At 42.0% G+C, this 24,068-nt stretch overlaps 2 protein-coding genes across 4 annotated transcripts; both read right to left on the bottom strand.

The window, feature by feature from the left end:
• Positions 1 to 1,373: 1,373 nt before the first annotated feature.
• Positions 1,374 to 16,685, bottom strand: LOC118400415 (citrate synthase, mitochondrial). 2 transcript variants are annotated; one of them, XM_035797264.2, is made up of 12 exons: positions 16,558 to 16,685; positions 16,444 to 16,474; positions 14,716 to 14,763; positions 14,453 to 14,560; positions 14,265 to 14,330; positions 10,729 to 10,860; positions 10,257 to 10,445; positions 9,312 to 9,511; positions 9,003 to 9,132; positions 3,459 to 3,560; positions 3,029 to 3,238; positions 1,374 to 2,926 (listed from the first exon to the last, which is right to left on the bottom strand). In XM_035797264.2, the coding sequence occupies exons 1-12, from the start codon at positions 16,668 to 16,670 to the stop codon at positions 2,753 to 2,755; spliced, it is 1,503 nt and encodes a 500-aa protein (XP_035653157.2). In that variant the 5' UTR covers positions 16,671 to 16,685; the 3' UTR covers positions 1,374 to 2,752. The 2 variants fall into 2 exon arrangements, with proteins under 2 accessions (XP_035653157.2, XP_035653158.1); XM_035797265.2 differs by lacking the exon at positions 16,444 to 16,474 and having other exon boundaries at positions 16,558 to 16,604.
• A 524-nt stretch (positions 16,686 to 17,209) lies between these two features.
• Positions 17,210 to 22,324, bottom strand: LOC118400412 (protein canopy homolog 2-like). Of its 2 annotated transcripts, none has more exons than XM_035797263.2 (6): positions 22,170 to 22,324; positions 21,776 to 21,881; positions 21,511 to 21,626; positions 18,532 to 18,729; positions 18,145 to 18,241; positions 17,210 to 17,967 (listed from the first exon to the last, which is right to left on the bottom strand). In XM_035797263.2, the coding sequence occupies exons 2-6, from the start codon at positions 21,873 to 21,875 to the stop codon at positions 17,924 to 17,926; spliced, it is 555 nt and encodes a 184-aa protein (XP_035653156.1). In that variant the 5' UTR covers positions 21,876 to 21,881; positions 22,170 to 22,324; the 3' UTR covers positions 17,210 to 17,923. The 2 variants fall into 2 exon arrangements, with proteins under 2 accessions (XP_035653156.1, XP_035653155.1); XM_035797262.2 differs by having other exon boundaries at positions 22,087 to 22,247.
• Positions 22,325 to 24,068: the final 1,744 nt, after the last annotated feature.

Below are 24,068 nucleotides of genomic sequence, written 5' to 3'. Positions count from 1 at the left end.
TTGCTGATGTCAACATTGTAAACAGAGTGCCCCATGATGGCGGTTGGGTTATGGTACGGGCAGACAGGCATAATCTACAGACAAACACAATTGCATTTTATCAATGGCAATTTGAATGCACAGAGAGACCTTGAGATCCTGAGGCCCATTGTCTTGCCAATCATCCTCCGCCATCACCTGATGTTTGGGATGCTCTGGATCGACGTGTACGCAGCCTATTCCAGTTCCCGCCCATATCCAGCAACTTCGCACAGCCATTGGAAGAGTGGGACAACATTCCACAGCCTGATCAACCCTATGGGAAGGAGATGTGACTCGTGCTGCACGAGGCAAAAATTGAGATCACACCAGATATTGACTGGTTTTCTGATCCACGTCCCTACTTTTTAAACTTTATTTTTAAGGCATCTGAACAGATGCATATCTGTATTCCCAGTCATGTGAAATCCATAGTTTAGGGCCTAATTTATTAATTTCAATTGATTTCCTTGTATGAACTGTAACTCAGTAAAATCTTGTTGCTTTTGTATTATTGTTCAGTGTAGTATTCGAGGTATTTGATATTTGTTTACATGTAAAATTCTTATTACTTCACATTTAAAAGATTGCAGGGGAGATTTCTTTATTACGGTCCTATAACATTTCCCTGATTTGTATTAAATGTTTATTTTGGTGGCTAACGTTAAGGGTTAATATAGGTGGTGACTGTTGGTGGGAATCAGGGCTCATAAGGTCCTGTAAGCCATTACAACGAGTCAGTGCTTCCCTTATGTGTTTTAGGCTCTTTAAAACCAAAGTCAATATACTACTATTGTACAACTGTTGCTGTATTTTTGTGAATAGCAGGGTTGTATGTCAGTGGTAATTGTTATTTCTCATTTGCCATCGATATAGTCAGCCCTCTTTAGGGCACCTCATGAGCCCATTTGTACCCACAGTTGCTACACATAGCAATTTTGTATTTCCTTAAAGCACATTGATCTGTTTGTTTATTTGAACTTCAGAAGAATCCAGAGTCTCTGTACTACAGGTGCATGAAATCTTGATTAGGCCAAAGGGAAGCAGAAACTTGAGTGCTGTGGATAAATGTCTGGAACACTTAATAACTGAGATGCCCTCAGAATACAGTATGTACTATACACAGCCTGCACTGAATAACATCAGGCTCTGCGGTACCCCATTATGACCACACATTACTGTGTAGTCTTTTAGCTGACACTTATCCAATGCACCTTCTAGAAATGCATTCAGCTAAGGAATGTGAAACAACCACATCCCCATAAATGTTGTGATAGAAATCCACAATGAACTGCCTATTGTAGGAAAGAGTTGTTGCAGTTACATAAACACCACAATTAGAGTATTCGAAAGAGTAATTGCTAATAAAAACATTTATTGGACTGTTTTGTTTTCCATTTTCTCTCCCACATCCACTGTACAATCCCACTCTGCTACATTATAGTTCAAATCCCGCCTTCACTTTACAATGATCTCACATCAGATGTATTTCTCGTTAAACCAGAATAACCTGAGGTTTGATTAAAACAGGATCAGAACAAACTTGTAAAACCTAAAATACATGTATACTATGTGGGAAGGAATCAGCTGGGAAAAGACAGTGTAGGGGGCTGTTGAAAACAAATTAAATTAATACCCAGGGAGTGGTGTTGGGCCCTCTGTGCCCAATTGGAGTGTATTGGATAAGGTCTGCATTGAAACAGACTATTCCAAACACATAAGGCCCCCCACCAGTAGACCGGAGGGCAACCTTAAAACTAAACCAAGCAAATATGTATCTTAACAATCCAGTTTAACACAACCATTAGATTATTTCATATGGTGTTTCAGATGTGTGCTTGCTTCATGAGCAACATGAGACATTTCAGTTGGACATAGTAAAACCAGCAAACATTTACAAAACATTCTAAAAGTACATTGATTTAACGGGTCAAGTGTGCCATTAGTCAATGCTAGCCATCTCTTCCATTACATTAATTTTGCTGATAAGAGAAAATTGATTGAGTTCAACTGATGTTTTAAGGTTGCCCTCAGGTCTTCAAGAAGACCCCCCCCCCACCCCACCCGAATCTGATAGAAAATATTTAAAAACAGTCAAAGTCCTTTCAGCTCGGGAAACAGTGTCTATCACTTTTCAAAACAACCTCCCTCCCCAAGAGAACAGATAGCGCCATTTGTGAAGCACTGTACAACCTGCAGAGTATTCTGATTGTCAGAGGTGCCATGGGGTTGGTGAATAATGCCAGAAAGAGGTGGTGTAATAAGTGAACTCTGCCTTAATTGATAGCGGTGTGTCGTCAGTCAGTGATGAAAGTGGCTGCAATACCCTATTACTAATCTACCGACCCTGGTCATTTGCATACTGTACATATTCTAACCTGCTAGGCCAGATTAGAGTGGTTACATTTACAGAAGGACCTTGCTTGCCATGGAGTGTTGTCTTTTGTTTTGGTATTTTGGATAATTCCGTCAGACAATGAGTGCCCCACATTTTAGAACAAAAAAATGGACATGATTTCTTTACAAAACCAAGTCATCTTCAATATCTCAAGACAACTACCATGGCTCAACGAAAGGAAAAAAATAACCTTGGTGTCACTGACTTGAACAGGATAAATCCAGCAAAGGCCCTTTAATGTTTTCATAAGTGTACTATATATTGTGCATCCAACTCCCCTATTCCGCCCCCCTTTTGTTATTCTTTGTCCTCATCCTACTCCTTCCCTCTTCATCTTTACCCGGATTTGTTGGCCCCCACCAGGTTCATGAGTCCGTCCGTGCTCATGGACTTGGGGCGCTCCAGGGGGAAGCCCAAGGCTCGGCTCCAGATCAGCTGGGCCAGCACCCCCAGTGCTCGGGACACGCCGAACAGCACCGTGTAGTAGTTCATCTCTGTCATCCCATAGTACTGTTAGGACAGGAGAGAGGGGGGGTGGAGGGTTAATTGCACATATCAGTTGAAAGTGTACTGCAATAGTTGGCTCCATCCTTCTGTAACCCCACCACTCACCTGCAGCAGCACTCCACTGTGGGCGTCCACATTGGGCCAGGGGTTCTTGGCCTTGCCCTGCTCCAGCAGCACGTTGGGCACGATCTTGTAGAGTTGGTGCACCAGTTTGAACATGGGGTCATCGGGCAGGTGCTTGAAGGCAAACTCCTGCTGGCAGGTGTACCTGGGGTCTGTCCTCCTCAGGACGGCATGGCCGTAACCTGGAACCACCTGAGAGAACGCAAACAGAAGGTCAAAAAGGTAGGATTACGATCTTTGAGGTTACATATCATTCCCCTTGCAGCTTATTCCTCAAATGAAAACGTAAATGCATCCTTTCTTTTGTACATCTGTTCACTACACTTTCAGGTAGATGGAAAAGTTTCCTTTGGGTTTCCTGACCTTGACTCATTGACCCAACTTAGCATGCCCTCCAGTCCAGACCACTTACCCTTCCAGACTTGAGGGTGTTCCAGATGTAGTCTCTCATGGCCTCGTCAGACACCTCTCCTCCCATCTCCTTCTGCAGGGCCGTCAGCCATACCAGCACCTCCTACAAGGGTCATAGGTCAGAGGTAAGGCAGGGGCTCACTCCAACCAAAACCACTGCTTTCATTCTCCATTTTCACTACTGAGCTTATAGTTCCATAGTCATCCTCTCTCTCCATTATGTTAATGGAGAGGGAGGATGAAAGCCTTGCTTTGAATGAAAACAGATACCTTTGGATAAAGGTGTCTGCTAAATAGCACACATACATATAAACACACACACTACCATTCAAACATGGAGTCACTTAGAAATGTCCTTGTTTTTGAAAAAAAAAGTATTTTTTTTTAAATAACATCTAATTGATCAGAAATACAGTGTAGACGTTGTAAATGACAATTGTACGGCTGATTTAATGGAATATCTACATAGGCGTACAGAGGCCACTTATCAGCAACCATCACTCCTGCGTTCCAATTGGCACGTTGTTAGCTAATCCAAGTTTAGTTTTAAAAAAGCTAAGTGATCATTAGAAAACCTTTTTTACAATTATGTTAGCGTAGCTGAAAACTTCTGATTAAGAGGACAAGTACATGAGTGTCTAGTTTGAGAAAGATGCCTGAAGTCCTCAACTGGCAGCTTCATTAAATAGTACCCGCAAAACACCAGTCTCAACGTCAACAGTGAAGAGGCGAATCTGGGATGCTGGCCTTTTAGGCAGAGTTGCAAAGAAAAAGCCATATCTCAGACTGGCCAATACAAATAAATGAAAGACACTGGACAGAGGAAGATTGGGGAAAAGTGTTATGGACAGACAAATCTAAAATTGAGGTGATCAAAGAACATTCGTGAGACACAGAAAAAATGAAAAGCTGGAGGAGTGCTTGACGCCACCTGTCAAGCATAGTGGAGGCAATGTGATGTTCTGGGTGTGCTTTGGTGGTGGTAAAGTGGGATATTTGTACAGGGTAAAGGAGATCTTGAAGAAGGAAGGCTATATCACTCCATTTTGCAAAGGCATGCCATACCCTGTAGACGGCGCTTAATCTTCAGGCTAGGGTCTATTTTTCTCCACTTCCTGTCTGACTGACGTGCCCCAAGTAAACTGCCTGTTACTCAAGCCCAGAAGCCAGGATATGGATATAATTGGTACCACTGGATAGAAAACACTTTGACGTTTGTAGAAATGTTAAAATAATGTATGCCACGATAACACAATTGATATGGTGGGAGAAAATCCAAAGAAAAACCAACCGGGAAAAAAATTGAGCCCATGCTCTTATATTGGAAAGCTACGGGTCATTGCCATTCCAGCCCCCAGACTGCAATTCATATGGCTTCCACTACACGTCAGTGTTCAAGGTTTAGGCCTAGTTTCTCCCCAAACAAGGAAGAATTGAGTTTTGGTACTGGGAGTTGGAGTTGGAAATCAGTCATTGTGTGTGCGACGATGCGCACCTGCGTATTTTGCTTTTCTATTCTATTGAACATAACCATAGCCCCGCCGGGGCGGCAGGGTAGCCTAGTGGTTAGAGCGTTGGACTAGTAACCGGAATCCCCAAGCTGACAAGGTACAAATCTGTCGTTCTGCCCCTGAACAGGCAGTTAACCCACTGTTCCTAGGCAGTCATTGAAAATAAGAATTTGTTCTTAACTGACTTGCCTAGTTAAATAAAGGTAAAATTAAAAAGACTTCTTTCCGTATGAAATAGTATAGTTTGATTACATTTTTTGATGACTTATTTTGACTTGTTTTAACAAAGTTTGGCGGTAGCTTTTTGGATTCCTTTCTCTGCATGTTGAACGAGTGGATTACTGAAATCAATGGTGCCAACTAAACTGAGATTTTGGGATATAAAGAAGGATTTTATCAAACAAAACGACCATGCATGTTGTAGCTGGGACCCATTGGATTGCAAATCAGAGGAAGATTATCAATAAGTGAATATTTTAAATCACCATTTGTGATTTTATGAAGCCTGTGCTGGTTGAAAAATATTTTGAGGGGCGCCGTCCTCAAATAATCATATGGCATGCTTTCCCTGTAAAGCCTATTGTAAATCGGACAATTCTGTTAGATGAACAAGACTAAGCTTTTAACCGATATAAAACACTTGTATGTACCTAAATGTTTAATATCCATAATTTGAATGATTATTTATTTGAATTGCACGCCCTACGATTTCACCGGAAGTTGTCGACGGGTGTCCCGCTGACGGGACGCCGAGCCCTAAGAAGCCAACTTCCTCCTACAACAGGACAATGACCCAAAGCACAGCTCCAAACTATGCAATAACTATTTAGCGAAGAAGCAGTCAGCTGGTATTCTGTCTATAATGGAGTGGCCAGCAGTCACCGGATCTCAACCCTATTGAGCTGTTGTGGGAGCAGCTTGACCGTATAGTACGTAAGTGGTGCCCATCAAGCCAATCAGGAAGCATGGTTAAATCTCTTCAGAAAACAAACAAATTGACAACTAGAATGCCAAAGGTCTGCAAGGCTGTAATTCCTGCAAATGGATTCTTTGACGAACATAATTTAAAAATCATTATTTATAACCATGTCAACATTTTGAATATATTTCCTATTCATTTTGCAACTCCTTTCATGTATGTTTTCATGGAAAACAAGGACATTTAAGTGACCCCAAACTTTTCAACAGTAGTGTATACACACACAACCAGTATATTTCTAGAGTATATTTTATATTCTTCAAAGTAGCCACCCTTTGCCTTGATGAAAGCTTTGCGCACACACAATCAGCTTCACCTGGAATGGTTTTCCAACAGTCTTGAAGGAGTTCCCACATTTGCTGGGTTGAGGTTGGGTGATTGTGGAGGCCAGGTCATCTGATGCAGCACTCCATCACTCTTTCTTGGTCAAATAGCCCTTACACAGCCTGGAGGTGTGTTAGGTCATTGCACTGTTGAAAAACAAACGAAAGTCCCACTAGGCGCAAACTAGATGGGATGGCATATCGCTGCAGAATGCTGTGGTAGCCATGCAGCTTAAGTGTGCCTTGAATTCCAAATAAATCACCGACAGTGTCACCAGCAAAGCACCCCCACCTCCATGCTTCCCAGTGGGAACAAAATGCGAAGATCATCCGTTCACCTACTCTGTGTCTCAAAGTCACGGCGGTTGGAACCAAAAATCTCAAATTTGAACACATCAGGCCAAAGGACAGATTTCCACCGGTCTTATGCCCATTGCTTACATTTCTTGGCCCAAGCAAGTTTATTCTTGGTGTCCTTTTAGCAGTGGTTTCTTTGCAGCAATTAGACCATGAAGGCCTGATTCACGGATTTTCCTCTTTTTGTTGTTTTTTCCCCCCTTTTTCATGGTATCCAATTGTTAGTAGCCACTATCTTGTCTCATCGCTACAACTCCCGTACAGGAACGATGAAGGTCGAAAGTCATGCGTCCTCCGATACACAACCCAACCAGCCGCACTGCTTCTTAACACAGCGCGCATCCAACCCGGAAGCCAGCCGCACCAATGTGTCGGAGGAAACACCGTGCACCTGGCAACCTTGGTTAGCGCATACTGCTCCCGGCCCGCCACAGGAGTCGCTGGTGTGCGATGAGACAAGGACCGGCCAAACCCTCCCTAACCCGGACGACGCTAGGCCAATTGTGCGTCACCCCACAGACCTCCCGGTCGCGGCCGGTTACGACATAGCCTGGGCGCGAACCCAGAGTCTCTGCACTGCAGCCCTTAACCACTGCGCCACCCGGGAGGCCGCATTTTCCTCTTAACAATTTATGTTGATGTATCTTGTTTGGATGCAATTCCTGAGGCTGCAGCAGAGGTAACTGTGGGCCTTCCTTTTCTGTGGCAGTCCTCGTGAGAGCCAATTTCTTCATAGCGCTTGATGGTTTTTGCGACTTCACCTGAAGAAACTTACATTTCCGCATTAAAGTAATAGACTGTCATTTCTCTTTGCTTATTTGAGCTGTTCTTGCCAAAATATGGACTTCATATTTTACCAAATAGGGCCATGTTCTGTATACCAGCCCTACCTTTTCACAACACAACTGATTGGCTCAAAGGCATTAAGGAAATTCCACAAATTAACTTAACAAGGCACACCTGTTAATTTAAATGCATTACACCTCATGAAGCTGGTTGAGAGAATGCCAAGAGTGTACAATGCTGTCAAGGCAAAGGTTCTACTTTGAAGAACCTCAAATATAAAATATATTTTGATTTGTTTAACTTCTCTAGGGTAGGCGGCAGCATTGGATTTTGGATGAAAAGCGTGCCCAAATTAAACTGCCTGCTACTCAGCCATAAAAGCTAGAATATGCATATAATTAGTAGATTTGGATAGAAAACTCTGATGTTTCTAAATCTGTTTAAATGATGTATGTTAGTATAACAGAACTCATATGGCAGGCAAAAACCTGAGAAAAAAATCCAACCAGGAAGTGGAAAATCTGAGGTTTGTAGATTTAACTCTTGGCCTATCGAATGCAGTGTCTATGGGGTCATATTGCACTTCCTAAGGCTTCCACTAGATGTCAACAGTCTTTAGAACCTTGTTTGATGCTTTTACTGTGAAGTGGGGGAGAATGAGAGGGGAATGAGTCAGAGGTCTGCCAGAGAGCCACAAGCTGTCTCACGCGTTCACGTGAGAGCGAGCTCTGTTCCATTGCATATCTACAGACAAAGGAATTCTCCTGTTGGATCATTATTGAAGATTTATGTTTATGTAACATTATTAAAGATTGATTCTATACTTCGTTTGACATGTTTCTACGGACTGTAATAACTTTTTGGACTTTTCGTCCATACTTTCCGCTGGACTTGTACGCAACAACAAGAAGGTATTTTGGACATAAATTGACATTATCGAACAAAACAAACATTTGTTGAACTGGGATTCCTGGGAGTGCATTCTGATTAAGATCAAAGGTAAGTGAATATTTGTTATTTCTAACTTCTGTTGACTCCAACATGGCATGGTGTGCTTTTTCCGTAAAGTTTTTTTGAAATCTGACACAGCGGTTGCATTAAGGAGAAGTGTATCTATAATTTCATGCATAACAGTTGTATCTTTTAGCAATGTTTATTATGAGTATTTCTGTAAACTGATGTGGCTCTCTGCAAAATCACTGGATGTTTTGGAACTACTGAACATAACCTGCCAATGTAAACTCAGATAGAGAGGAGACAGGTTAAATTAGGATTCTTAAGCATTCAGACAATTGAGACATGGATTGTGTGTGTGCCATTCCGAGGGTGAATGGGCAAGACAAGTTTTCCGTGTGCATGAAGAATCTAGACAATTTGACAACTGTGGGAAGCATTGGAGTCAACATGGGCCAGCATCCCTGTGGAATGCTTTCAACACCTTGTAGAGTCCATTCACTGAGAAATTCAGGCCGTTCTGAGGGCAAAAGGGGGTGCAATTCAATATTAGGAAGGTGTTCCTAATGTTTTGTACATTCAGTTTTCAGAATATTTACACACATGTTAACTTTGACATTAGCATCCATACACACCTGGTTAGCCAGTCCATGAAGAGGTCCGGCCAAGCCGTTCATAGCTGCACTGAAGGACAGGTAGGGGTCAGACAGGGCACTGCCCACTAAGTGGCTGGTGTGGGCACTCACATTACCACCCTCATGGTCACTATAGCAAAGGGGAGTGAATGAAAGAATAAGTGATGCAGCCACGTAACTGCATTGTGCAATGACAGAGCAGGAGCTGAATATGCACACCCTAAAGTTACCAAGGTAGAGACTAATGGATGATAAACTTAGAAAAAAATGACTATGAATGAAGTAGCACTCTATAAAATAAAAACTGACCTGTGAATGGTGAGGTACAGTCGCATGAGCTCAGTGAACGTGGCATCGCTGTAGCCCAGCATGTTGGTGAAGTTGTGGGACCAGTCCAGACTGGAGTCGATAGCGCCGATGCTGCTGCCCTCACGGTAAAGGTTGCGGTAAATCTTGGCCGCAACGCATGGCAGTTTAGCGATCAGATCCATGGAGTCTTCATAGACAAACTGAGAGAAGAGAATCATCTTCATGTCAATAGTGTAATCGGAAAGGCGGCACTCTTTCAACAGATTTTTAACACGTGTTCAGATTCCACCATATTGACTTATAACTGTGGCGCATTGACATTTTGCTACATTTCACAACGTTTTGTCCTATTGAACAACATGGTTTCCCACAACGGTTTGTCCTATTGAACAACATGGTTTCCCACAACGGTTTGTCCTATTGAACAACATGGTTTCCCACAACGGTTTGTCCTATTGAACAACATGGTTTCCCACAACGGTTTGTCCTATTGAACAACATGGTTTCCCACAACGGTTTGTCCTATTGAACAACATGGTTTCCCACAACGGTTTGTCCTATTGAACAACATGGTTTCCCACAACGGTTTGTCCTATTGAACAACATGGTTTCCCACAACGGTTTGTCCTATTGAACAACATGGCTTCCCACAACGGTTTGTCCTATTGAACAACATGGCTTCCCACAACGGTTTGTCCTATTGAACAACATGGCTTCCCACAACGGTTTGTCCTATTGAACAACATGGCTTCCCACAACGGTTTGTCCTATTGAACAACATGGTTTCCCACAACGGTTTATCCTATTGAACAACATGGTTTCCCACAACGGTTTGTCCTATTGAACAACATGGCTTCCCACAACGGTTTGTCCTATTGAACAACATGGCTTCCCACAACAGTGTACACTGTTCAACATTCTTTAGGGTACGTTTCCTGAGCTCACCTCCCAGTACGTGGCCTTGTTGACTCCCTCGGAGTAGGCTCGGGCGAAGCTACTCTCACTGTTCAGAGCTGTGATGGCGGAGCTGAACTGAGACATGGGGTGGAGGTTGGTGGGGAAGTTATCCAGCATGGTGACCACGTGGGAGGGAAGAGCTGCACGCTTAGCCCACTCCTTGGACAGCCAGTTCACCTGGGGACAGACAATAGGTTCATTGGTCAAGCTATGCACACCACACGTAATGTAGTTTTGTATGCAAAAATATAGTCCTTCACTAAACCAACATGGAAGCAAACCTTCTCCCAGAGGTCTCAGAGATAAGATCAAGAGCTTTATGCTGTGGTTTATGGTATACGAGTCAACCTCTTATTGAATATATACATAATGTGATCTGTACCATGATGCAAAAACAACAACATGTTAAGCTGAAGTGCCATACTCTCTCTCCATAATGAGTTACCTAGCTAACACTCACCTGTTCCTCTGTGGGCACCTGGCCTGTCACCAGCAGCCAGAACAGACCTTCGGGCAGTGGCTCAGCACCTCCTGGAGCCTTGGGCAACAGCTGCTGGCACTCTGGAATGCTGTAACCACGGAAACGAATTCCCTAAAAAAAGGTTTGAAAAAATTATATCTACACTCCCCTCCATATGCGTGTGTGTGTGTGGGGGGGGGGGGGTCTATACCCATCATGAGGCAATAGTACAGAAAGTACCGTTTAGAAATGACAGCACTCATGTATCAAAGTAGTCCAAATATTTGTATTTGGTCCCATTATTCTTTGCACGCATTGACTAAATCAAGATTGTGACTCTACAAACTCGTTGGATGCATTTGCAGTTTGTAACTGAATGATAACTGAAGCAAACTTCCTTATAAGTGAGTAGATAAGATGTTTCTAAAGACTTCTAAATTATTCCTGATAATGCCAAGATTAAGAAAAATCATGAACGAATCATGAACAATGATGAGTAGGACAGGGGAGGTATGATCTTTATGCCTCTATTCTTCACTCATTATCCATAATCCTGTTAGCATCCACATGAATGTAGAAGTGTTCAGAAACATCTATTCTTACTTACAATAAAAGTGACACCAAAAATACAGAATTCAGTTCTTATTGGGGAAAAAATAATCCAAAACAAACCGCAAATGCAGCCAACAAGTTTATTTTTTTTATGTTTGCATCTTTTTAATAATACACTTACAGTTGAAGTCGGGAGTTTACATACACTTAGGTTGGAGTCTTTAAAACTCGTTTTCAACCACCACAAATTTCTTGTAAGCAAATTATAGTTTTGGCAAGTCGGTAAGAACATCTACTTTGTGCATGACAAGTAACTTTTCCAACAATTGTTTACAGACAGATTATTTCACTGTATCACAATTCCAGTGGGTCAAAAGTTTACATACACTAATTCCAGAAAATGATGTCATGGCTTTAGAAACTTCTGATATGCTAATTGACATAATTTGAGTCAATTGGAGGTGTACCTGTGGATGTATTTCAAGGCCTACCTTCAAACCCTGTGCCTCTGCTTGACATCATGGGAAAATCAAAAGAAAATCTGCCAAGACCTCAAAAAAATTGTAGACTTCCACAAGTCTGGTTCATCCTTGGGAGCAATTTCCAAACGCCTGAAGGTACCACGTTCATCTGTACAAACAATAGTACGCAAGTATAAACACCATAGGCCCACGTAGCCGTCATACGCTCAGGAAGGAGACACGTTCCATCTCCTAGAGATGAACGTACTTTGGTGCGAAAAGCGCATCTCAATCCCAGAACAGCAGCAAAGGACCTTGTGAAGATGCTGGAGTAAACAGGTACAAAAGTATCTATATCCACAGTAAAAACGAGTCTTATATCGACATAACCTGAAAGGCCGCTCAGCAAGGAAGAAGCCAATGCTCCAAAACCGCCATAAAAAAGCCAGACTACGGTTTGCAACTGCACATGGGCACAAAGACCATACTTTTTGGAGAAATTTCCTCTGGTCTGGCGAAACAAAAATAGAACTGTTTGGCCATAATGACTATCGTTATGTTTGGAGGAAAAAGGGGGAGGCTTGCAAGCCGAAGTACACCATCCCAACTGTGAAGTAGGGGGGGTGACAGCATCATGTTGTGGGGGTGCTTTGCTGCAGGAGGGACTGGTGCACTTCACAAAATAGATGGCTTCATGAGGAAAGGAAAATTGTGGATATATTGAAGCAACATCTCAAGACATCAGTCAGGAAGTTAAAGCTTGGTCGCAAATGGGTCTTCCAAATGGACAATGACCCTAAGCATACTTCCAAAGTTGAGGCAAAATGGCTTAAGGACAACAAAGTCAAGGTATTGGAGTGGCCATCAAAGCCCTGACCTCAGTCCTATAGAACATTTTTGGGCAGAACTGAAAAAGTGTGTGCGAGCAAGGAGGCCAACAAACCTGACTCAGTTACACTAGCTCTGTCAGGAGGAATGGGCCAATATTCACCCAACTTATTGTGGGACGCATCTGGAAGGCTACCCAAAACTTCTGACCCAAGTTAAACAATTTAAAAGGCAATGCTACCAAATACTAATTGAGTGTATGTAAACTTCTGACCCACTGGGAATGTGATGAAAGAAATAAAAGCTTAAATAAATTTTCACTAGGATTAAATGTCAGGAATTGTGCAAAATGTATTTGGCTTAGGTGTATGTAATATATATATATATATATATCAGATTAAAACATATATAATTTGTGACTAAATAATGAAACTGTTATGTGCCTCATTTGCATATATACACTGGGTGCATTTGCATGCATTAATATACAGTGGTGGAACAGGGATGCAACCACCAAAAACCTCCCTCAGTCTGTTTTATTCAAATACCTTTGACCCCACATTGACATTACATAACCCATAGGCCCTGTCACATGACTTATGCCTTTTAAGCCAATATCCGTAAGTGGTGCTGAAAAGGCTGCAAAATATCACCTTCCTTATTCTCAGCTAATGTAAGCTGATGAGTATGGTGGGACTTAAGGTCAAGTTTTCCAACAATTGTTTACAGACAGATTATTTCTGTCTGTAAACTGAGGAAGTACAGTTCCCGCTCAGCCCAGTCAAAACTGTTCGCTGCTCTGGCCCCCCAATGGTGGAACAAACTCCCTCACGACGCCAGGACAGCGGAGTCAATCACCACCTTCCGGAGACACCTGAAACCCCACCTCTTTAAGGAATACCTAGGATAGGATAAGTAATCCTTCTCACCCCCCTTTAAAGATTTAGATGCACTATTGTAAAGTGACTATTCTACTGGATGTCATAAGGTGAATGCACCAATTTGTAAGTCGCTCTGGATAAGAGCGTCTGCTAAATGACTTAAATGTAAATGTAAGTCACTGTTTAAGTAGCTAGTTGTCTAGCTTCAAGCATCAGACACAGGATGTTTTTTATTTAGTTCCATTTCATTTAGAACTATCCAATTAATTTGCATTCTGCCATCTCCCTCAGGGGAGTACTAAGCAAGTGTGGAAATCATTATCTTTCAAAACAATTCTCTTCAGCTCAGCCATGGGAAATGAATCACTAAAGGGCATGCCTAAATGTTGTGTCATCTAGGTAATTATTTTGTTTGTTTTTGGTTTTAAAAAATCCTAATATCACTAAGAATTCAGCAAAAATGTGTTTAAGATAGGAAATCTGTTCCCAAGTTTCCCACAAATTCTAAACAAAAAAAAAAAGTTACTTATGTGATCGTGTCTCAATGTAATCAAGGTATGAAATTATTATTTGGCTTAGTTGTCATCAATTTGCAGTGTACAAATGATTATAATTGTGTTCCAGCCCACCAACCATCCAATCAAACAAATCAGTCTACAGCTGAATCTAGTTGCCTACCCCCCCTAAGTGTAAACAATGTAAGATGCCAACAAGCACCTGAAAATGGCTAAAATGCCCAATCTATCCCCCTACCTGATACTGAGCTTGCATTCAGTTCTCTGTCCAGGGCCTTTCCCTGCACAGACCAACTCACCTCATCTGCATCCAGCACTGAGGTCTCATACACCAGGCCCTTCATACCTCTCATCCCACCGTAGATCTGTAAAGACAAGGGCACACACACTTAACATCAACAGCTACCATATTCACACAACAACTGGCACTGAAAGGGGTATGTCTATAATGTAGAATGTTTACAAATGACAGTTGAACTGAATGTACCATATCCACAGTGATTGAGCCGATGTTGGTCTTGCCATACTGTGTTTTGAAATTCTTAATCCTACTCTGTTCTTTAGGGACGAGATCCAAAAGCACATCTCTCAGGTTCTGCAACGGCACAGAGAAAATACAATACGTCACAGTTAGAAAGACGACTCATTTATGAGGGCCACTCAGTTCAAAACATCACAGCACTGCTAGGTAAAAGGCATATGTGTGTAAATCAAATTGAAAAATTAAGGAGGTCCAGTCAGAGTACTTACTGTTGATGTAGTGGCATTTCTGGAAGTGGCTAAGAGACATGCTGTGCTCTGAGAGGCACAAGAAGGTGTCAAGAGAGAGGTAATCAGTCAAAACAGGTTGAATCGCCAACATGTATCACAGACAGGCAGTCATCAGAGAAAGGATTCAAGTTTCGAAAATCAGAGGGGCGTTAGTCCTCACTTTAAAACATCAGCAAGCCTCAATGCACTGCAAGGTATCCCCAACAATGACTTAGGCTGCATCCCTAACAATGACCTAGGCTGCATCCCTAACAATGACCTAGGCTGCATCCCTAACAATGACCTAGGCTGCATCCCTAACAATGACCTAGGCTGCATCCCTAACCATGACCTAGGCTGCATCCCTAACCATGACCTAGCCTGTATCCCTAACAATGACCTAGCCTGTATCACTAACAATGACCTAGCCTGTATCACTAACAATGACCTAGCCTGTATCACTAACAATGACCTAGCCTGTATCACTAACAATGACCTAGCCTGTGCCCCTAATGATGACCTAGCCTACCTCATCACTGCAGGAGAGAAACTGAAGTGTTAGTTCCATGACAAAGGGTAACAAACAGAAAATTGCTGAACGATAGACGTGTGCAGTGGCAAATAGGCCTACATATGCGAATGCATTTATGTATTCTAACGTAGAACTGATTCAGTCAAAGCATTGCTCACAGCACTGTATCTAAAGATCATCCATGTTCTAAGTGTTTTAGGGCCATAAGGACACAACCACATGTTTTTTTGTTGTTGTTTTTTTTAACCTCAAGTCAGAATGTATCTAACCTTTGATTGACAGAAAAAGAGCTTTGCCCAACTGGAAACAAGATGCCTTCACACAATCAAGAAATATTGGAAAAGTTAGGTAGCCTGTACAATTCACTCAAATGCAACTATTCTAACGTTATGTGCTACTATGTGTTCCAGCTAATCAAACATGGCTGGTCCTATTTTGCTTTACATGTAAGAGATGCCTTTTCCAGACGACTTAGAGTCAACGAAAGACCGTAATTTGCCTCCTGCTGTGAGTAACATTGTGGGAATGAAGCTGCATTGCAAGATATGGTAACCTACTTTATAGTTGGTTACTAGTACTTGCCTAAAACCTACAGTAGTGTACAAGCAACTGACGTTGGACAGCCGGTATCTGATTGAATCAACTGAGTCCATGGCACAATGTCAAGGCAGTGAAGGCCCACATAAATATGATTCAGTATCATCTAGCTAGATGTCGTTTTTTTATAATTATCCCAGATGGTCATTACAAACTAAAACTGGAGCTAGGGGGCGAGCTAGCCAACTACAGTGTGCTAGTTCGCTAGGTAGCTACGAAAGTCAAGCCTAGACATGTAGCTAATTAGTTATCAAAGATGGTAACAGTTAGCTACTATACACATATTACCGTGCTTGCTTCATAGTTTAGTCTATATACTTTATAGTATACGGTACATAGCTTAACGTTAGCTGGCTAACTAGTAAAACATAACGTTAGTTGGATTTGGCTACCTGAATGTGAACTTGTTCTAAAGTTAGCTGCTTAGCTAACTACACATCACTTAGCTAAGGCCTAGTCTTAAGTTAGCTAGCTACGATAGCTAAATGCTAACTTCGCTGGTTCTTATTGGCAAGTGGCTAACCAAAGTTTTAGCATGCTAGCTAACGTCATGGCATGGGGCGGGACAATGCAGCGCCCATATCCTTTATCGTTCTCACCTTCGTTGAATTTAAGAGCTTCGGGGTAAACCTGTAGGCGGACAGTAGGGACATGGTGAATGTGACGAGTTTGTGTTGGTAAATTCTGACTGTGCTGGTAAAAATCCCCAGTACCTCGTTGAAGGTGCCCCTCCTGAGTTTGATGGTAGGTGAAGGTTGAGAGAGGAACAGGCCAACAAATGAGATTGGCTGGGAAAAGGCATGATTTGGGTGACGTACATACCCATAATCTGCCTGTGGGTGGGTATCTGTCTGAATCTAGCGTCAATGATTTTAAATTAAATTGCCGAAAGTGTGATCTTCAACGACATGAGATTGTAAGTGTAACATTCAAATGTTATAAAACACAATGGCTTAAAGATACACTTAAGAAATTGCTCCGCCATTTCCCGGTTTGTAAAATTCTAATTGCATCATTTCAGTTTGTCACAAAACAAACTATAGGCCCTAAGTATAGTGTAGAGAATCATTGCACAATATGAACAGCTTTAAAATGTATTTTCCATAATAAAAAATTGTATTTTTCAGCTGGTGTACAAAACCGAAAGTATAGGACACAAAATCCTAAACTTAAACGGGAAGCATGGAAATAGCAGATCAGATTTACTGCTTCTTGGAGACTTGCTTTCGCTTACAATGACAACTCTAAACGTCACATTTATGTGAATTGTCGGGTCGCCCAAAAAGTTGTCTGGTTCGTTATTATTCATGTCATAATACAAACCCACTTGTGTGTAATGCAACACTAAAACACACTGAAAACAACTCCAGATTGATGGAAATATATTTCTACAACAAAGTATGAAAAACAGATGACCATGACAAAAGATGAATACACAAAATAGAAGAGGAATGGGAGTTGCTGGAGAAAGTATAAATCAAACCTTTCCATCATTCACAGGATACAATTAATCAAAGCAACAAGCACAGCAACCATGTTGAACAATTTTACTATCTAACTATCGTTACAGAATTTGATTCACCATCTGCTTCAAGAGTAAGCTTGAACATTTAAACTCCTGAAATCATCCAGAGTGATTACCCCCCCATTGCTACAACCTTCTGTTAGAAATACTATAAATAGCACCCGCAATTACATCTTCTAAATATGTGTATGCAACCAATACACTTGATTTGAATTCATTGCAGTAATATACACATTACAATAGTGTTCTACCCACATCATACACACCTGCATAAGGACAATATAGGTTGAGGCACAATAGCACAAATGTGAGAATATAGTTGATGTCATGAGTGTTTTCTTAACAGTAGTTGCCCAATAAGTTATACCTTGCACCTTGTGATTGATAGAGCAGAACGAGCTAGTGTCGAGTTCTACAACCTTCAACTCCCCCCATTCCTGTATTACAGACAGTAAGCACCTGGTGCTGGAGCTGCTCTGAATAGTCTGCAGCCCCACTAATGAAGTGGAAGGTAGTTGTGTATAAAGCTGAGCTGTGTGAACTGTAGGATGGAATCATAGTTCATCATGAGGGATTTGCAGAGCATGGTCGCAAAGGTCTGCAGAAAAAAAAACATCAACGAGTTACATTTTGGTATAGATTTTCACTTCTCACATTGTATTACAATTCATTCCAAACACGATTTTGTAAAAAGGTGTATCCCCCCCCCAAAAGCAATACATGTAGTCTCTGGTGGTCAATATAATGTATTGGATCAAGTAAGATGGTGGTATACCTGTTCTCTTGCTGCAGAGTTTGTCTTTCACGTTGTCTGTTTCATGGGCAAAGAATTCGATGATCTCGTCTTCATATTGTTCAACGATGGTCTCACACTACGGGTAAGACAGAGAAGATAATGGTTAAATAAGATGTAGTGGGGGACACATTTCAGTGAGATGCAGAAGCTTGGAGCCACTGGCTTCAACCTACAGTACAAACATATGGATGTGGAAAGTTTCCACTGCATTGGTCTGCTTGTGTGGAAGTTGCAACAAAGATGCAATCAACTGTAGTCATTATCATTCACTACATTAGAGGTTCTAGAATGTCACACTGATGAGCTATAGCGTGTCATCATCCCTAGTCCCTACCATGTGAAAATGAAAACAAAATGGCTACCCACAGCAAATTTCAGGCTGGATGTGACTCTGGAATCCAGTTTAGCCTCTGAGAGGTCCATGGGTTTGCCGTTCCGAGACGTGACCCTCTCATAGGTCTCCCTGCTGGTGGTGAGTTCCAAGCGTTCCCCGTAATCCTTCATCTTCTCACATACCTCCTCCATTAGCTCCAGGAGGTTACCCTCAGAGCGGGCGAGAGGAACCTGGGGGGGAACACAATTTTGATGAGCTCAACCAGAGAGAAAGATGATACCCCTTGATGCGGTAACACAAAAAGGGTCTCTGAGGAAGGACCTCCTTTGCTGGATCAGCACACACCGTCACCATCGGCTCCACCTCTTGAGTGGGGGCCGGATAGCTGGCCCGAGGAGATGCCTTGCATTCGGGCACCGCCCCCAGAAGGGGGAGAGAGCGGGCCATCGACAGAACGAGGAAGAGCTAGACTAGCAGTAGAATTTGAATGGGTTAAACTGATGCAAGAGTTGGGGATAGAGGATGCATCTGTCATTAGTAACGTTTCACAGTAACATGTCAAACTGACCCTTTACAGAAATTGCTCGCCACAAGGTTAGAATATGACTCAGCGCTAAAGCCGGCCTGGTCCCGAAAAGAGTATATAAGGAGAGTGCCTTCCTTAAGAGGGCATGATAGTGCTACTTGACTTATCACCGATGGACAGCTCATGATACTTCAACTATCATCAACCTAAAAGGTAATATCTGACTTTCATACTCTAGAACAATTGTATCTCTTGACTTATGATTTCTGAACGAAACATACTGAGACAACTACCCTCCACACTCCTCGTGCTGAATAAATCCACCTCCTAACTGAGGTGGATGAATAGCAACAGTGGTGTTATAATGGGGGTTTTGTCTCGAACCGTTCTATTCACTAATCAGTAAATCATAGTACAAACTTCTAGGAGAAACAGATACTGAGTGATTGGATAAGCCTCTAGAGCAATTGTAAGTGGAAGAACATACGCTTTGGGGACCAACCAGGTAATTCTACGCTAAGGTAATTAACTGCTTGTTGTAGTACATATAAGGCATTAATAGTAGTACGTGTTTTGATGATTGTTGATGTTATATATTAAGGACAAAAAGGAAACTGTAATAATGTGTACAACTGTGTGACTTGCAAACATTGAATAAAAAGTAGAAACTAGACCCAAAACCCTAGGGAGAGAAAGAACACCTCTGACACTCCCGTTCTAGGGGAACAAGACTAGTTTCTAGACAAAAGACAATTTAAAGGATTGGACAGCCAACTCATTAATATTGTAAAAAGCAAAGTTACTCTGTATTAATATTCAAGCAGTATTAACCAACGGGTGTAGGCATTCAATCGTAAAACGTTTGTCTAGATACTAGAGTGATTGGGAACCCTATAGAGCAATGGCGAGTTGAAGAGTCTACTCTTTGGGAACCCTATAGAGCAGTGGCGAGTTGAAGAGTCTACTCTTTGGGAACCCTATAGAGCAGTGGCGAGTTGAAGAGTCTACTCTTTGGGAACCCTATAGAGCAGTGGCGAGTTGAAGAGTCTACTCTTTGGGAACCCTATAGAGCAGTGGCGAGTTGAAGAGTCTACTCTTTGGGAACCCTATAGAGCAACGGCGAGTTGAAGAGTCTACTCTTTGGGAACCCTATAGAGCAACGGCGAGTTGAAGAGTCTACTCTTTGGGAACCCTATAAGAGCAACGGCGAGTTGAAGAGTCTACTCTGGGAACCCTATAGAGCAACGGCGAGTTGAAGAGTCTACTCTAACCCTATAAGAGCAACGGCGAGTTGAAGAGTCTACTCTTTGGGAACCCTATAGAGCAACGGCGAGTTGAAGAGTCTACTCTCTGGGAACCCTATAGAGCAACGGCGAGTTGAAGAGTCTACTCTCTGGGAACCCTATAGAGCAACGGCGAGTTGAAGAGTCTACTCTAACCCTATAAGAGCAACGGCGAGTTGAAGAGTCTACTCTAACCCTATAGAGCAACGGCGAGTTGAAGAGTCTACTCTTTGGGAACCCTATAGAGCAACGGCGAGTTGAAGAGTCTACTCTCTGGGAACCCTATAGAGCAACGGCGAGTTGAAGAGTCTACTCTAACCCTATAAGAGCAACGGCGAGTTGAAGAGTCTACTCTTTGGGAACCCTATAGAGCAACGAGGAGTTGAAGAGTCTACTCTTTGGGAACCCTATAGAGCAGTGGCGGGTGAAGAGTCTACTATTTGGGAACCCTATAAGAGCAACGGCGGGTGAAGAGTCTACTATTTGGGAACCCTATAAGAGCAACGGCGGGTGAAGAGTCTACTATTTGGGAACCCTATAAGAGCAACGGCGGGTGAAGAGTCTACTCTTTGGGAACCCTATCAGAGCAACGGCGGGTGAAGAGTCTACTATTTGGGAACCCTATAAGAGCAACGGCGGGTGAAGAGTCTACTCTTTGGGATCCCTATAAGAGCAACGGCGAGTTGAAGAGTCTACTCTATAAAAGGTAAATAGGCATTAAATCGTAAAATTGGCTGGCCACTGATTTTATGGTTTATGTCTAGATACAAGAGCCTTTGGGAATCCTATAGAGCAATGGAGAGTTGAAGAGTCTACTCTTTGGGAACTAAAGATGCCTGGTAAAGGTACCACAAGGGAGAGGTACTCTAAGTCTGATTGATATTATGTAAGATCCCGAAACATGGCTAATCTCCGAATAAAAGGGCAGGATACATAACAAGGCCAGTCCCGCGGGCCTGTGAGTCACCTGTTAGCCGGGTGACATAAGAACTTGAGTGAGACAACTTGTATCACTACCGTGACACCCTTAACGGGGGTACCTTATAGCAAAATCCACTACCGTGACACCCTATAATAGGAAACACTGTGAAAACACAATATGTTTTAAAAACAACGCTGTAGAATCCCAGCCTACAAATAAATAACATTGAATGTGTAAAATAAGGCCAATGAAGGAGCCAGTAGCCCTCAAGTACACCTACCTCTCTAATAGACTGGCTACCATCTGGGTTGATTCTAAAGGACCCGGTCTGGATCATTTTGTTAGGATCCACCTGAGATATTGCCCACTCCATCTCATCCACCATGGCCCTACACGCTGATGGACAATAGCGAAATGTTAGGTAGTTTAACGAAGGTATGCGGACCAAAAGTGGACGCACAATGTAGAAAATAAGGGGTCTGGGATGAAATTATGAGATTAAACAGGATCTAGTGTAGTAAAATGGTAGAAATCCAAAGACTTACCTCCACATTTGAGATCCTGGCCCTGCCTGACTCCTTGGCAGTGGTTTACAAAGAGAGCAAGTAGCACACACAGAGCAAGTGATTGCAAGGGATGCCACATCTTCACCTAAGCAAAATTAGAGAGTTGGGGGGGGGGCAGCAAATATACAGAAACAGACAATTTTATCAATATTATGGAGACATGCAAGTCATTTCTCAATGAGTTGTTATTACATTCAGGGGAATTGTTCGGGAAAAAAAATTCAAGTTCAGGGACTATAGCAAGCTGATTGTAAATCAAAATAAATTAATGGTAAATCACACTCACTGACCATTCGTGCATGCTACTGTGCAGAACCGTCTCTGACGTGTAGTAAAGACAACATTTTACATTTAATGATCAGTAATTAATTACCTGTTGTTTGTTAATTTCAGCCACCGCTACAACGATTTGGAAATGTTAATTCCACGGTGTTCCATCTCATTCGGTAAAAACTGGTGACGTAGGCAACGGCAGGGACGCTACCAAGAGGTGTCCAAGTTTATGCCAGAGACACTTAGGACCCAAACCAAATTTAATCAGAAACCCGAAAACATAATTCGATTTCATGGCAAATATCCACCGGTCTTTAATGTATAAAGTCATACGCATCACAGTCAGGGAAATGTACTTTTTATTTAGAATATTAAGTGTATTGCATTCTAATCGCTAATGTGCAATGGTCCACGGCTGTCTTTCGTTTCGCCAGTTTGCGTTTAGAACGCCAAACTGGTCATGTCTTGACGGGATACCGATTTTGTGAAATTGTTACAAAGTATATATATTTTTTTGCTAAACCTAACCCTTCTCCTAACCAGTTACGTTAATTATCTTAACCTGCTGTGCAAGGAATTAATCCACATTTACATAATGGGTCCCTGGAAGAAAATGGGAGCGGTTTATTATTTTTCAATTTCAGTCAAGGGGAAGGTTTAGTATTTTTGAAATCAAGTCCAGAGGAGATTATGTCATTTGTAATTGATGAAATGTCTATACTTATCAGTATTTTAGAATAAGTTGCTTATTATGCTATATATTGATGTGTGCCTGATGCCGGCCCTATCTGATTCTTCTTTGGGGGTGCAATATCAAGTGCGCCTATAGGCTATTTGAGTGTGGTCTCAATCAAAAGAACCATAGCCTAGCCTATAGGCTGTGAAGTGCATGATAGGAGAATCACAGAGCAAAGTTATATTTCTAAGTTAGTTGCTGGAATGGTGTAAATAAAACAAGACTGCATTACACACTGCAATGGATATTCCAACCCTGAGCCCGACCTGCACTGCTCCTGTTGATCAAAAACAATTTCGTGTGCTGCATAACCAATCGCTGTGCTGTGTAAGTAAACAGGTGGCAGTTCGGGAGGAGAGGCAAAAAAATGCGCGCAGACTAGCCTATAGCCTATTTTCTGTTCAGTTTGATGAGGAGGGCCTGAGGTCAAATTTGACTTTACTACGATAATTTTATTTTATTAAAAACAATAGATTTTAGGGAAACACTTATGACTTTCTCTTATAATATAATATATATGCCATTTATCAGACGCTTTTATCCAAAGCGACTTACAGTCATGTGTGCATACATTCTTGTTGGGTTAAGCCACAGAAGAAGAGTAGCCAGCAGTGAATGCTTACATTTGTCTGCTTTGGTAGGCCTACTCTGTCTGGGGTGGAAAGGTAGACCTAACTTTTGAAGATACCATGCTCAGATTCCTAATGACGTCTCAGATTTAATTATTTGCAAACAGGAACAGTTTCGTTGCAAAGACACTGATTTTGGCATTGGAGAAATATAAGATGAACACAGACATATCTATCTGTCCATTCTTAACCTGTCATTTGTGTCGTCTAGAAAAAAAATCTGCTAATTTGTAAAATAACATGGAATTAATGGTTTTACTATACAGGAGCTCTTTCCACCCCTATGGTGGACTGCGAACCCACAACCTTCTGGACCACAGCCCTGTGCACTATAAACATTTCTACTTTGGCATTATATGCTTGCAAAATGAAGAACGTTTACTAAAACTGCATATCTAAGGCTCTGGTCTGTCCTAAGAGTGAGGGTAGACGTTCTCTGCTATCCACTCTTTATTTTGAATATAGGGGAGGGTAACTTGCTGTTTTTCAAGTATTCAGGGAGGGTTTAGGTCAAATATATTTTGCTGCAGGGAGAGCCATCCATTTTCATTTCAGATGTCCGATTTTCTCCACGTAACCCTTATTATAAATAACGTTCACTACCTAAGTTCTCCTAACCTGCGATGAAAAGTCC

This window comes from Oncorhynchus keta, chromosome 21 (assembly GCF_023373465.1).
Source record: "Oncorhynchus keta strain PuntledgeMale-10-30-2019 chromosome 21, Oket_V2, whole genome shotgun sequence".
Classification (NCBI taxonomy): domain Eukaryota; kingdom Metazoa; phylum Chordata; class Actinopteri; order Salmoniformes; family Salmonidae; genus Oncorhynchus; species Oncorhynchus keta.
Note: the sequence above shows the minus strand (reverse complement) of the source record. Positions and strands in the feature narration are given on the sequence as shown.